Here is a 13,534-nt window from a genome sequence, read left to right on the forward strand (position 1 = left end):
AGCAGGACATATAGAGTTGCTCTGCATACAATTTCTGTGGCTAGATCTTGTTGGTTCAATGGGGTACTATGCAATAATGTATTCAGAGTTTGCCACCCATTGGTGATGCAATGCTAGAAGTGGCAGATATAGTGAAAGATTTGGATAGTTCCCACTGCCTCTTGGTTATATATGAAGCTTTACATGTTCAAAAGCTTGTTGAGGATGAGTGTCACATGGAGTTTGTACATATGTTTTTAAAGGAAGGTGGACCAGGACAGCTCACACGGAAAATGCAGAACACATGGCTACTGGTTTGGATCTCTGCTTTTGGAGATTTAGATGTGAAGATTTTGGCAGCCAATGAACGCTAATTTTACTACCAATATATCATGTTGTAGATTGAAATTCGTGCACCAAGGAAGGAGGAAGCAGATCAAGTAGCCTTGACTTGTGTGAGTTTATGCAAAGAGCTGCCTTGTGGGTTGTTGCTAGGAATTAGTTGTAAGTGGTTTGTGATGGTTGTGATCTAATCGGCAACTGTCAAACATTTTAAATATGCTTCTTGTAATCAGGGAAGGGGTCTGATTTTACACAAGATTCTCCTTGTTCTACATTTCATTGTACAAAGCACTACCTTGGAATAAAGCTATCATTGTTCTTCATCTACAATCAATCGTTATTTACTATCATGTTCTAACAAGATTGCAACTGGTGTGTAATAGTTGAGCAGTAAACATTTTAGGCTCCAACTTAGCAGTAGTGTGGGTGCACGTGAGGCAGATGTTCCAAGTTTGGAATTATAGATCCTAAAATATCGATGTTCCAAGCATGTAGATATCCGTAGACTAATGAGAATAGAATGCTATACAAATATATTGTATCTTCTCTCTCTCTCTCTCTCCCTCATGGAATGACACTCTGTGTATGCTAACATTCAGGATAACTATGCAGAGGAGCTTGTTGTCTACCAGTTTTGGAGAGGGAAATGTTTAAAAAAGGAGAATAAAACTTCAAAATCAGGAAAATAACAGAGATTCCAACTAGGGCCTTGATGCACTATGTTGTTTTTCTGCTGTCTCACCTCTTTGGTTTTTATGTAAGTTGCTGAATCAGGATTGAGAGTGAGTACGAGCATGGTACACCAATATGGCCAAAAAAGGTTGGGTACATTCTGGGTATATCTGTATGAAAAACATGTAAAAATAATAAATATATACTGTTTTTATCTAATTTGTATACTATTTATTAATTTAGTACTTATCATGAAATCTACACTAATTTATATTAAAATAGAGTATGATATATATATATATATATATATATATGGATTAATAATTTAATATTTAATTGTTACCTACTTGCCTCCTTTGAATCCATACTTTATAAAGTTACACACATAGTATTAAGATATATATAGGTGTAGGTGTAGGCGTAGGCTCAGTGTTAGTTGTTACAGCATATAAAGTTATGATATGGTATTAACTATTAAGACTTCAAGTTATATATGGTCATGTTCCTGTTGTATCTGTTTCTATTCAACATCATCATGTTAAACAGATATAATGAATGGGATGAGATATTACCCTGTTTGCTATTGCTGCAAGGAGTTAACTGATTAAAACCTACTATATGACAGTCAATTAGGGTTTTGAGAGTGCCATTGAGGGTTTTGGATGGTTTGTCTGTCTATGGAATTGATTTTTAAATGCCACGTTGACCCTAGAATCACCTAGATAAGCCATTAAATGATACTACATTATTCTGACCACCAAAAATCAAACCCTCTCCATTTCCACAGTCAAATTGCAACTGAATCTGATTCTGAGATGTATTTTACCTAGAAGTGCAGGGTTTTCTTGCTGATTCAGTAATGCTGAAGAGAAGAACACGCTGGACTCTGATGCTCTATTTATTACAACCAAGGGTAGTTATGTGAGAAAAACTAAGTTTCAATTTCTTCATAACTAACAAGAAGTTACCCATTAACTAACAAAAAGGTAAAATGACCAGAAGTTTATGTCAGTAGATTTCCACAATCCATTAGTCTAAATCTGTGTATGCTTCTGGATTCGATTGTGTGAGGTTTTTTGTATCAACGTTTCGGATCACACTCTGATCCATCATCAGGATGATAGTAGAGAGCACAAGGAGAAAATGGATAATGTTTTGTTTTTGCGTTTGTTCTCTTTACTTGTTTATTTCGTTTACTTTCATGTCTAATTATTTTTTCTTTTTGTTCCTTTTCTTGTTTACATTTTGTATATATATTCTTATTTAATTTTGCTTCATCTTTGCTTGTCTTGTCTAGTTTGTTCCTTGGTATTTTTTTATTTAATTTTGCTTCATCTTTGCTTGTCTTGTCTAGTTTGTTCCTTGGTATTTTTTGGGCTTCTTGTCTTTTCTCTTACTATTTTTCTTCATTTCCTCCTTTTAGGTGGTCTTGATCTTTGGTGTTTGGTTTTGTTGGTTTTCATTTTTGACCCCTGTTGACTCTTCTTTTATTTATTTTTTCTTATCTATTGATGTGTTATTTTGTTCATTCTTAACTTTTTGTTTTCAGAATCTTTTACTTATTTTTATTTAATTCCCCTATCTTGAGCTGGCACTTGTCCTAACCTGGTACACTCTACCTCTCTTTCTCCACCCCTCTCTCTCTCCCTCTCTCTCTCTCTCTCTCTCTCTCTCTCTCTTTTTATTGTGTCGAGGTCTGCAGCATTATCCATTTTCTCCTTGTGCTCTCTACTATCATCCTGATGATGGATCACAGAGTGTGATCCGAAACGTTGATGCAAAAAAACTCACACAATCGAATCCAGAAGCATACACAGATTTAACCAGAAGTTATTAAAAATAGACTATAAGAGAGTGGGGAGTGCAACCCAATTTTAGAGGTGCTCACTACGTCAGAATTTGCTAGATCATTTTGGTTGGTTCCACATGCAATTCTAGTTTCTTGGTTTGTTTTCTGTCTCAACCTTTTGCTCTAGCTCAAAGAATTGCCAATGTTCCATAGTTGATTGTATTGCATCTTCGTCAATTGATTTTATGACTGTAGACACCTAAAATTGTCATGTCTAATTAAATAAATATTTTATTTATTTAATTATCTAAGCTTAATTCTTCTATTAATTAAATAAATCTTTATTTATTTAATTAATTCATTTATCCTCTTCTAGCCTTATTTCTCATTTAAATAAATACATTTATTTATTTAAATTATCCTTTTCCTAAATTAAATAAATATTTTATTTATTTAATTGTCCCACTTCTTCTATTAATTAAATAAATCTTTATTTATTTAATTAATTCATTACCCTTTTCTACACATGACACATGTCACTCATCTCTTAATTCATACACTACCTACCCCTTTCATTATTTTATTATTTCTTCTACCTACCCTCTAATCTTAGCCGACCTCCTTTTACACCTCTCAATCTCATCCCTCCATTTCATATTGTGTCTTCTATTTAAGGAGATGCCTTCTTCATTATCAAACCCTAATCGACAATTTGGAGGACTTGACTACACTACGATCCTACTTGCAACCACATTCCGTTCTTTGTTGAGCTCTTGTGCACATAAAATCTGAGAGCAAATATATCAAGCAAGATCAATGGAGATAGGAAGGATGGAGATCAAAACCCTATTGGACATGTGATGGTATAATCTTTGTGATTTCTTGTGATTTGCATTGTCTTAGGTAATCTTCATATGTTATGGTGGATCTTTGTTGATTGTTAGGCTAGGGTTTTGTGGTTGAATCTATTTAGCCTTTCAATATTGTTATTATTATTATCCATTTTCACCATATACAATGACTCCTTGTTCATGGGTTACAACTGTCTCATTGCAACAGTCAATCTCAGCATCCAAATCTTGACATCATTTTAACCGGATGTTACAACCAAGGGGCAATCCAGATTTTGTATCACAACTTATTTCTACCTGTCTACAGCTGCCTGTAGGATTCTGTCAAAATCTGCCTGTAGTAATTTATTTGCAGGAAAAGAAATAAGCCTGTAATGTTTTCTGTGTAACAGCAATGTTTATCTATAACATCAACATGTTTAATTAAAAAAATCTGAATCTTATTCATCGAATTTTGTTTCGAATAATAACTATTTTTTCTGTTTTCTTTTCGGGCAGTCCTTGGGTCCTCCTGGGTTTGCTCAGGTGCCTGGGAGAACCCAGAGAGGAACCAGCCTGGGACTATAACCCATACGGTTACCTGGGTGGAGGTTGTTAGAGGAACCTGGTAACATAGTTTAAAAGCTATTTATTGTAAAATTTGTTTTTATATAAGAGTGGGGCAGATTTAATAATATTAAATATTTTATATAAGTAGAAAGTTGATTATAATAACTAAATTACAGACATATATGTAGACTGTGTGTATGTATGTAGGTATGTTTATGCATCTTCATATATGTATGTATATATTATATTAGATTAATTATAATAATAATAATACAAATTTAAAAGTTATTTATAAATAAGGATATAAATGTGTATACATATGAGTTAATAAATAAATTTTTAAAGGTTAATAAAAGGAGAAAGCTAAAAATACCATAAGCTATGGACGTTGAGTAAAAAAGTATGAAGGATGTCAAAACAAAAACAGGGATGAGATTATTTGATGCTGCTTCTGGATTTCACTCTCTGATTTTTTCGGTCAACATTTCGGATGACACTCCGTGATCCATCATCAAGATAATAGAGAGCTAAGAGAGACAAAATATGAGATTGGATTTCAACAAGATAAGTGAGGAAAAGAAAACCAAGCCAAGGTGATTTTGCAGCTTAAACATGGAACAAACTTTGTCGTCAGTTTGCTCAGAAAAACCCCTAGGTATGGTCTGGTTTGTTCCTGGTCTGGATTCATAGTCTTGTTCACTGTGGGTGCAGGTAGGGGATGGCATTTTGGGCCCAGATTTGTCCGTGTATCTCCATGAGGGCAAATCCCATTTAAAACAAATTCTCTGATTTTTGTTTTTGTCATCAGACTTAAGAGAAATAATAAATAAAATGACCTTGCACCTCGCTGCTACAAATGCCATGTTACAGTTGTAAGACAAGAAGAATGTGGTTTGAAGGTCATCATTCCTTGGCTTCTCCTCCTACTTGCTTCAGTGTCTGCCGATGCCCAATCAGTATGTGTATAAAAATGATGGTGTTTCAGTGGTGCTGTTGTCATTGTTGGCACCACTGCTGTTTTGTATGCTGGATGTACCTGGGCAAATCCAGGCCCAAAATCCTGTGTTCAAAGTGAACCTTTAGGAAGTTGTAGGAACCATCATCTTTTTTATTATTTTATTCCCTCTGATCTTTTGTTTGGCATCGCATTTCACAGAAAGAATAAATTTTATGACCCTGCACCTTGCCGCTACAATTGCTGTTTCATCATCAATGATGGTGGACTTGTACAGATGACATTGTTATGGTTAGGAGGCTGAGAAGAATGTGATAGAAAGGTTATCATTCCCTGGCTTTGCCTCTACTTCTCCATCCAATAAGGCTGATGGCCCAATGGGTATGCGTGATGGAAAGGTTATCATTCCCTGGCTTTGCCTCTACTTCTCCATCTAATAATGGCTGATGGGTATGTTTTTAAAGATGATGGCGTTTTAGTTGTGTTGTTGTTATTGTCAGTGCTGCTGCTGTTTTGTTTGCTGCTCTTTTTACTTGTTTTTTTTTTCCACGTTTTGGGGATTTGTACAGCTGTTGGAGGTTTTCAACTTTTATGGCTTCTCTTTGTATGGCAAGTCCTGGAGTCTAACCTGGTGCATATATCTGTAAAATTAAAATGCGATAATTGCTGGCGTCACGTACAAAACACATTTTGTTTCTTTAGTTCCTATAAGTGTCCAATGCATTTGTATCTTGGGTTACATTTATTTAAGGTACCAAATGTTAATTATTAATGATGCCTTAGTTTTAATTCTCTACTTAGTTTTAAATGTTTACATTTATTTACATTTTCTAACTTAAACAGATATTTAGCCTTTAAATGTATAATTTATGTGGAGTATACATATGTTTAGTTTTTCTACATTTGAGGTTACAGCTATATTTTTGGGCTTTTCTGAAATTAAATATATTTATCAGTTCAATCTTATATAATTTGTATGTAACTTACATTATTAATATATTATATGCATTTTATGTGATAATCTGAACTTAATGCCTGCTTTTAGGCTACAGAAAAAATATATATTACATATATTGTTCGTTCTTATATGTTTTTTTTAAGGATGTCTCAAAAATAACCCAAGCCTGAATATTTTTTTGCCGTACTGGCACACATGAACAACTGTATCTGAGCCGGTAACTAAAGAAAAAATAAATTAAAATGAATTTAAAAGCAAGGGTTGAGTTGCATGCATAAGCAGCAGAGGCCATTTGGGACCTCCTGCAAAAGAAATGATTTAAAATGCATTCTTTTTAATGTTTCTCGATTCTAAACAAAAAGTTTCTTTCAAATAAGGATAGGGTTTGCCCAGTGCACTGTCTGGGTAGCCTGAGTGCCTAGGTATGCTTGCAGTGTACACAGGACAGATCCCTGGGGTACCCATCCTTGGACCTGGACCTGGATGCCTGGGGTACCCATCATTGGAATTGGACCTGGATCCATTTGGGCCAACTATGGGGATGGGGAGAAGTGAACCCTGCAATATAGTTTTAAGATGAGGTGTTGGACTAGAGTGAGGTCTCCAACATGTTCAATTATTGCATTTCTCTCTGATACTCATCTCTTCTTCGCAGACTGTATTGGTTGTCCAATTGACTGCAGCACACCTGGGATGGATCCTTGGGGTACCGATCCCTGGACCTGGACCCAGAACCATTGGAGGCAGGGGCTGTGAAGCCTGCAACATAGTTCTGAGATGAGGTATCGTACATCCAGTGAGATCTCCAAAATGTTCAATTATGCATTTCTCTTGTCCACATATTTTCTTGGCAGATCTTATTCTTTTCCCAAACGACTTTATTGGATGCTATGGCCCACTGCACATGATCTTCATGTCAGAATTTGGGCAAAATTTGTGGACTTAATTTAAAATTCAGCTTGGATGTATTTGGCATCTATTCCCTCCCTTGGGGTTAGTAGTATTAAGGATTAGTCTCTTTCATGGGGCATTCAAATTTTAAAGTTGCAATGGATTTGACTGCATGCCTATGCCTGGACTTTCTGTATGCTGCTGAAGTTTTGTGGCATATGGATTTGATTCAGGTGCAAATGCCAAGCTGTTTCTGTCAAGTCTTTCCAAGGGGATTTTTAACCTGACACTTCAGCCAATTGTTGTCACTGTTTTCAACCTAGTACAAACTTCTGTTTTTTAATTGATGATTGACTGCTTTTTAATTTAGGATTGACTACATACTGTCAATATTGGTTTTCAGTTTTGAGTGGCTTGAGAAAGAGGCAGTTTGACATTTATATTGTAAGTGAGAAAAAGAAACTAAATTTTTCAAGCTTAACACCTATTTTGTGATTCATAATGTGATCAATGGTAAGCCTAAAAAAAAATGTTCTTAAGAATTATATTAACTCACGTAAGCTTCAATTTTTTTTTCTTAATACCTATATTACCTCACATGGAACATTGGTTCCAGTAACTGGGTTACTAGGTTTTTCCATTTCCTTGAGGGCACTTTATACCGTCTCAAAACTGAGGGGATTTGTAGCTTTTAGAATTAGGTTCTCAGATTATTCTTGCCTATATGTTGAGCAAACATAAAGGGTGGCATAAGCATGTATATAATGGCTAACCCAATTATTAATTTTCCCCATGTCAACAAAATGGAACATTTTGTCCAATCATCAAGTGTCTAATTTCTTTTGCATTCTTTGCTATCATATCTATTTTTTATTTTGATTTTCCTGGCAGAGGAGTCTTCCTCTGCATTCTGCTGTTATGCTGGACTTGCATCCCATTACTCTTCTTAGGATGTCTCAATGTCTCTTTACAATCTTTGGGCATTGCTAAACGACAATAACACCTTAATGTAGCAATTAGGCTTCAAACTCAAGTATTATCAACAACACGACAGGTCCTCTCTCCTTGGTTGTCTAACTTTCTAAACATTTATTACATGGTAGAGAGTCCATAGTATACTAATTTGGATTTTGTCCCTAGCAGTCACCACCCTAGCGGCCATTGCTTCTTTCAGGTAATTATAGGCTCAGTACCACACCAAGGGAAAATGAATTTAAAAGAAACTCTTGATTCTAGTTTCTTGTCTGTATGCAGGTTTGTTGCATGTATACCTGAGTATCAATATCTCTCCTCTTCAAGTGCTGATGAAATTCTGAAAGAGAAAAATAATTGCTTCCTTATTGCCCCATATCCTGCAAATTGAATGCTTTTTTCCTTAGTTCTTTTCAAGGAATTAGAGAAGTAAAGGAAAGGGCACTATTGCTATATATATTATATGCATGGTTTGTTAGCAGCAAAGAAGAGGAAGATTGAGAGGGGGGGGGTCACCGGATCTACAAATTTAACTACAAAAACAGATCTGATAAATTGCAGCAATGACAGAGATAAGCAAATTGAGAACACAACACACAACATCAAGATTTTGACGTGGAAAAACCCGTTAAGGGAAAAACCACGGTGGGAACCTACCCACAGTAAGATGATACTCTCCAGTAGCATGTGAAAATGTTACAATGGGGAATGCACATGCATTCAGGCACACTACCTAGAGCTCACTGCTCAAAAGATAATAGCTCGGAAGGCTACAACCCTCAGGGAAGTCTCACTGACTTACAATAAAATTCGGACTACAGCCTGGAAGAAATGAACTGAAAGAATAGCATTTTCAAATGCCTGATTACAGTTTCGGTTAAGCACAGTTGTCTGCTCTGCAACACCAATCTCTCCTTAAACTCAACACTGAAGGATAAATCACTTGTTCGCCCATAAATAACTCTCTGATAATGCATACACAACATCGACACCTAAATTACATGATAATACACCTATATATACAAATCATCGACCTTGATAACAAGGTCGGCTAAACCCTCAACCCTCAATTACAAAATTACATCACACAATACAAAGATGGACCACCAGACCAATATAATGATTTACATAGCATAACATGGATCTAAATCAAATTCCCAAACGCACAACTCCATCGGAAATCACGCCAAGATCAACCGGAACACACTACACCACCAGAAATACCGCATAACATGAAAATCATCACCGGTTCATAGAAACCACCAAAAACTCGCACAATGATCAATGCGGATTATCAAAACAAATAGGACACGACTAGGAAACACCAGCAAGCACATTAGAATCATCAAGAATAGCTGCATCAACACCACTTATCAAATCTTCATCGATCAACATCTGAAAGTTCAAGAACACAACCAATCAACAACTGTCACGAAGAAAGATAACTTGCAGAGCACCAAATCACTATCCATCTGAAATGAAGATACACAAGACCATCCCAAACAATATCCCAAAATCTCAACACAAAATCTGATCACACCGGAATATACCAGAGGAAATACTGAGCTTTGCAAAACAGTGATTAGCAAAACAACACTGCAAACCGGATCATAAGATCTTCCCAATCAGCAACCACTGGAGCAAATCACAGGAATATCCAACATGGTTTGGAGGGAAGCTTTCCGAGTCTTACTGTCAAGTTCCTTAATTAAGGAAAATGGCCAGATGTATAAACAATTAAATTCCTTAGTAAAATCTTGCACGACATCAAATTTCTTCTTTTGTATATTATATGTACCTGTGTATGGTGCATCTTCATTCCATACAGTCCAAAACAGATATTAAATGGTTAATCAAATAAATTTCAATACTTAACTACGTTCCATCTTAATAGTCTGGCAAGAGTGGGGGAACCTTTTAATCCATCACCAATAGCAACCAGAAACTATTTAAACCAACGGCTCACACATACAAAAACTCACTTGATCATGGTAATAGGGATCCTATGCAAGTCTCAATCTTCAATGCCATTTCTCTTGACTTTTTTTGTAATTTTCAAGACTGATTTTTCTTACTTTACTAGTGTGGGAAGTAAACTCTTATCTTCTAGCTCCCTTTCTAGCACTCAAACTTGCAATGGCCAATGCCAAACACCATCACTATAATCAAGATACTAGTGTCACTCAGGTTTCAATGGCCAATTCATCCCATCTAGTGCTGCCTGCTCGCCTTCATCCTTCCTGCCATGCCATATGCCTCACCAAATAGCACTCAACAAACTAGAGCTCATAAGCCATTGAATTAGCAAATATGCACAGGCGCAGGAGAAAACAGTGCTCTGATACCATATGACATAGCAGAATGCTTGATAATTTATTCAACAAGGACAATCATTTATACAAGGCGAAGATGCAAGCAGATACAGTTGTAGTAACTGCAACCTTAACCGCTAACTGCCTATACAATGTAATGACTAACTTATATCTTAACATTTACTAAGACATTGCTTTCTTTTATTGAGGGATAAGAGTCATTTTAGTGGTGATCATTTAATAACCACAAGTTCTTCATTACAGTTCAATGAAGAGTACACATCCCTTTAGAATTCAGGGGATCAGATGTGTCTGTGACAATTGTTTTCGATTTTGAGTTTCTAATGCTGAAGGCTCATATGCTAGTTGCATTACTTAATACACCCAAGTTTAAGTACAGCTTTGGGTAGATTCTCTGACATCCATCCAAAGGGTAGGCAGCCCTATGGACTAGGGATTCTACATAACGGCAAGTTGATACCACGTTAGCCCTGCAAATGGTTAACAGTCCTATAGCCTCACTAATGTTCTCAACAAGAGGATTTGTTCTATATTGTTAGGTGTTTACTCAAAGGTGGACGTTACATCAAAGGTGTAGGGATTACCTGTTCAAGCTGCAGTGTGTTCCTCTGTCCCAGCTGTGTTTACATATATCTTGATCCTGAGTTCCAACTTTGACTACTTGTTAGCATGTCAAGGAAGGGCCTCAGGGCCTTTGACAAGTAATCATTGAATATGTGAATTATGGCCCATATAGAAGATTGTGGAGCAATAGAGTATTTGTCAGATGATTAGCTTTGAATATGCAATGATGCTCTTATTGTATCATTCTTCTGCAAATACATAGAGCATCATATGCAGCATCTGGATATATTCTAGCTAGAATCTATGGTACTAACTCATTAGTTCTCTGCCACAGGAAATTGCAGGGATCGTTCTATGCATGTTGCTTTATCTTGATTCTCTTGCAATGATAATCTTGCATTAAGTTTTCTTTTCCTTCCCTCAGATCCTCTATCTCTCTTTGCAACTTGAAGTCGTATCCACTTCTATTTTGGTTACTAGAAAGCCAATCTAGCCCTAGGAAATGACAATCTAATGGGAACAATAAAGTAAGTAGCAGAAATAAAGGTTGCTTATAAGGCAAATTCACATGGATTATCTATCACAACTTATTGACCAGAAGACACTAAGCTCTTTTCTAGCATGTTCAGAACATTCTCTGTCTTTAGATATCTAGTATTTACAAAAAGAGCATATTTGGGACAGTATTACATGATGAAGGGTTAGTTAATTCTTTTATCATTAAAGGGAGAAGTCAATCATTTTAGCAGTCACATAGCTTCGTTCATACTTTTGCAAAGACATTAAATTACTTTTCTATCAGTTTCTGGTGGGATGAATGCCAGGAATTGATTTCTTTTCAGCTAGTGTTCATGTTTGTCTTGAATTCCCTTGCCTTATATTGAACCTGAAGTTCATTGTATAACGGCTATAACTATAACCTATATCAAGTAGTTAAAGAGAGCATGTTTTCAATTAGTTTAAAGCTTCAAATGAAGAATAGGATTTCATAAAGTATTGTTTGGTTGATATACGCAAAACATGTAAAATTTATAGAAAATTGCTTTCAATCACAGAATTCTTGTCTGTGAATGCTTATCATCTGGGTTTGAGAAGTCTTCCCTTTTTTTCCAAATTTTTTAATTTTTTTTTAAATTGAAGATTGTAAAAATTATGTGATGCTGTTTCAATCAGGATGGTTGACAAAATTTGTTGATAACAGACTTTGAGAGGCCTGCTCTAACTCTTGACCAAAGGTTAGATAATGATAGCCAAGCAACATCATTGTTGTCTCATGAATCTCCACTTAGTCCATGGAATTGGAGGGACACCAGTGCCAATGGTGAGGTAGCTCGCACTTTCTTATATCTTGGTCTGTTTTTTAATGTAGAAGTAAAATGTGAGATCATCAACTGAAAACTGTTACTTTGGACCATATCCTCAGGTTTACCTCAGTGGAATGCTGGGATGGAACGCAATGTAACTTCAGGCAGGGTTATCGTTGTAAAATGGGGTGATGTGACCAGAAGAATAGGTATTGATGGTTCTGCAGAGGCCATTAAGGATTCCATTAAGAGTGTTTTTGGACTGCGATCAAAACGGGCATTCTGGTTAGAAGATGAAGATGGGGTTGTCCGCAGCTTTGATCGGGACATGCCTTTAAGATCTTATAATCTCCAAGTTGATCCAGGTTGGTTATTACATTTGTTTGCCAAGTAGTTGATTGTAGCTGGTAACTAATGAGGGTAATTACTCCAGCAATATTGCACACTAATCTCTAATATCTCAATCTTTGCAGGTTTGACAGTGAAGATCTGTTATTATGATGGATCTGGTCGGCTTCCAGCAGTGACTGAAGAGAAGATTTTATATTGTGAAGAAGACTTCCGTGAATTTTTAGCAAAGCGTGGTTGGCTAGCACTGCGAGAAATAGGTGGGTATAAAGACATTGACTCAATGGAAGAGCTTCATCCAAATGGTATGTATCAGCAAGGTGGATTTAAGGACTTAGGCTTGTAGCTAACATGGGTTAAATAAACTCAATGACCGATGTAACTCTACAAGATTCCTCTTTACTTTTTAAGTCAGGCCTGTACGAACTGATCAAGGCATGCATGTGATATGATATTCAAAGGGCACACGTGTTAGATATTATCAATATCTTTTTCGTCTTAGAATCCCAAACATTAACCATTCGTCAACATCACACAGGCATCTCAAATGACTTCCATGATTTTTGCTCAAATGAGCATGTATGTACCATTGTGATTGGAGAGCTGTATAGAAATGAAAAGTTCTTGATCTACTTCAGGCACTTGAGAACAATGTTGTCAGCATTTTGCAATTTTAAGCAAAAATCTCTATTGCAACTATATGTCATGAACCCTTTTCTGAAGGTAATCATCCGGCACTGATTTTTGGATTCCTAAATGTCATTTAAACCTATTCTTTATATTCCTAGTTTTGTTATAAGTTAAATGAGGTGTGTCAAGTTTGCACAACAGAAGATCAGTTGATGCTCTGTGGCAGGTGAAAACTGAATCGATAATGCATTTCTTGTTCTTGTTAAATAATGAGATTTATTGATTAAATGCTAAGTTTCTTATCATTGGTCTCGCCCTAGAAAAGAAGGCAGTAATGCATACAAAGAGGTTTTGGTGGATATAAATAATCATTCTTCTGTGTGAGGAAAGATTATAT

General features: G+C 36.0%; 1 protein-coding gene across 1 annotated transcript in view; it reads left to right on the plus strand.

Annotated features, from left to right (window-relative positions):
* The window catches only part of LOC131049939 (trihelix transcription factor GT-1), a 30,744-nt gene extending 17,456 nt beyond the window's left edge, over positions 1 to 13,288 (plus strand). The window contains exons 2-4 of the mRNA XM_057984044.2: positions 12,057 to 12,176; positions 12,279 to 12,524; positions 12,633 to 13,288. Of these exons, the coding sequence (XP_057840027.1) occupies positions 12,057 to 12,176; positions 12,279 to 12,524; positions 12,633 to 12,853 (587 nt within the window). The 3' untranslated portion in view covers positions 12,854 to 13,288. The remainder of the gene's footprint in view (positions 1 to 12,056; positions 12,177 to 12,278; positions 12,525 to 12,632) is intronic.
* Positions 13,289 to 13,534: the final 246 nt, after the last annotated feature.

Source organism: Cryptomeria japonica, chromosome 8 (genome assembly GCF_030272615.1).
Source record: "Cryptomeria japonica chromosome 8, Sugi_1.0, whole genome shotgun sequence".
Classification (NCBI taxonomy): domain Eukaryota; kingdom Viridiplantae; phylum Streptophyta; class Pinopsida; order Cupressales; family Cupressaceae; genus Cryptomeria; species Cryptomeria japonica.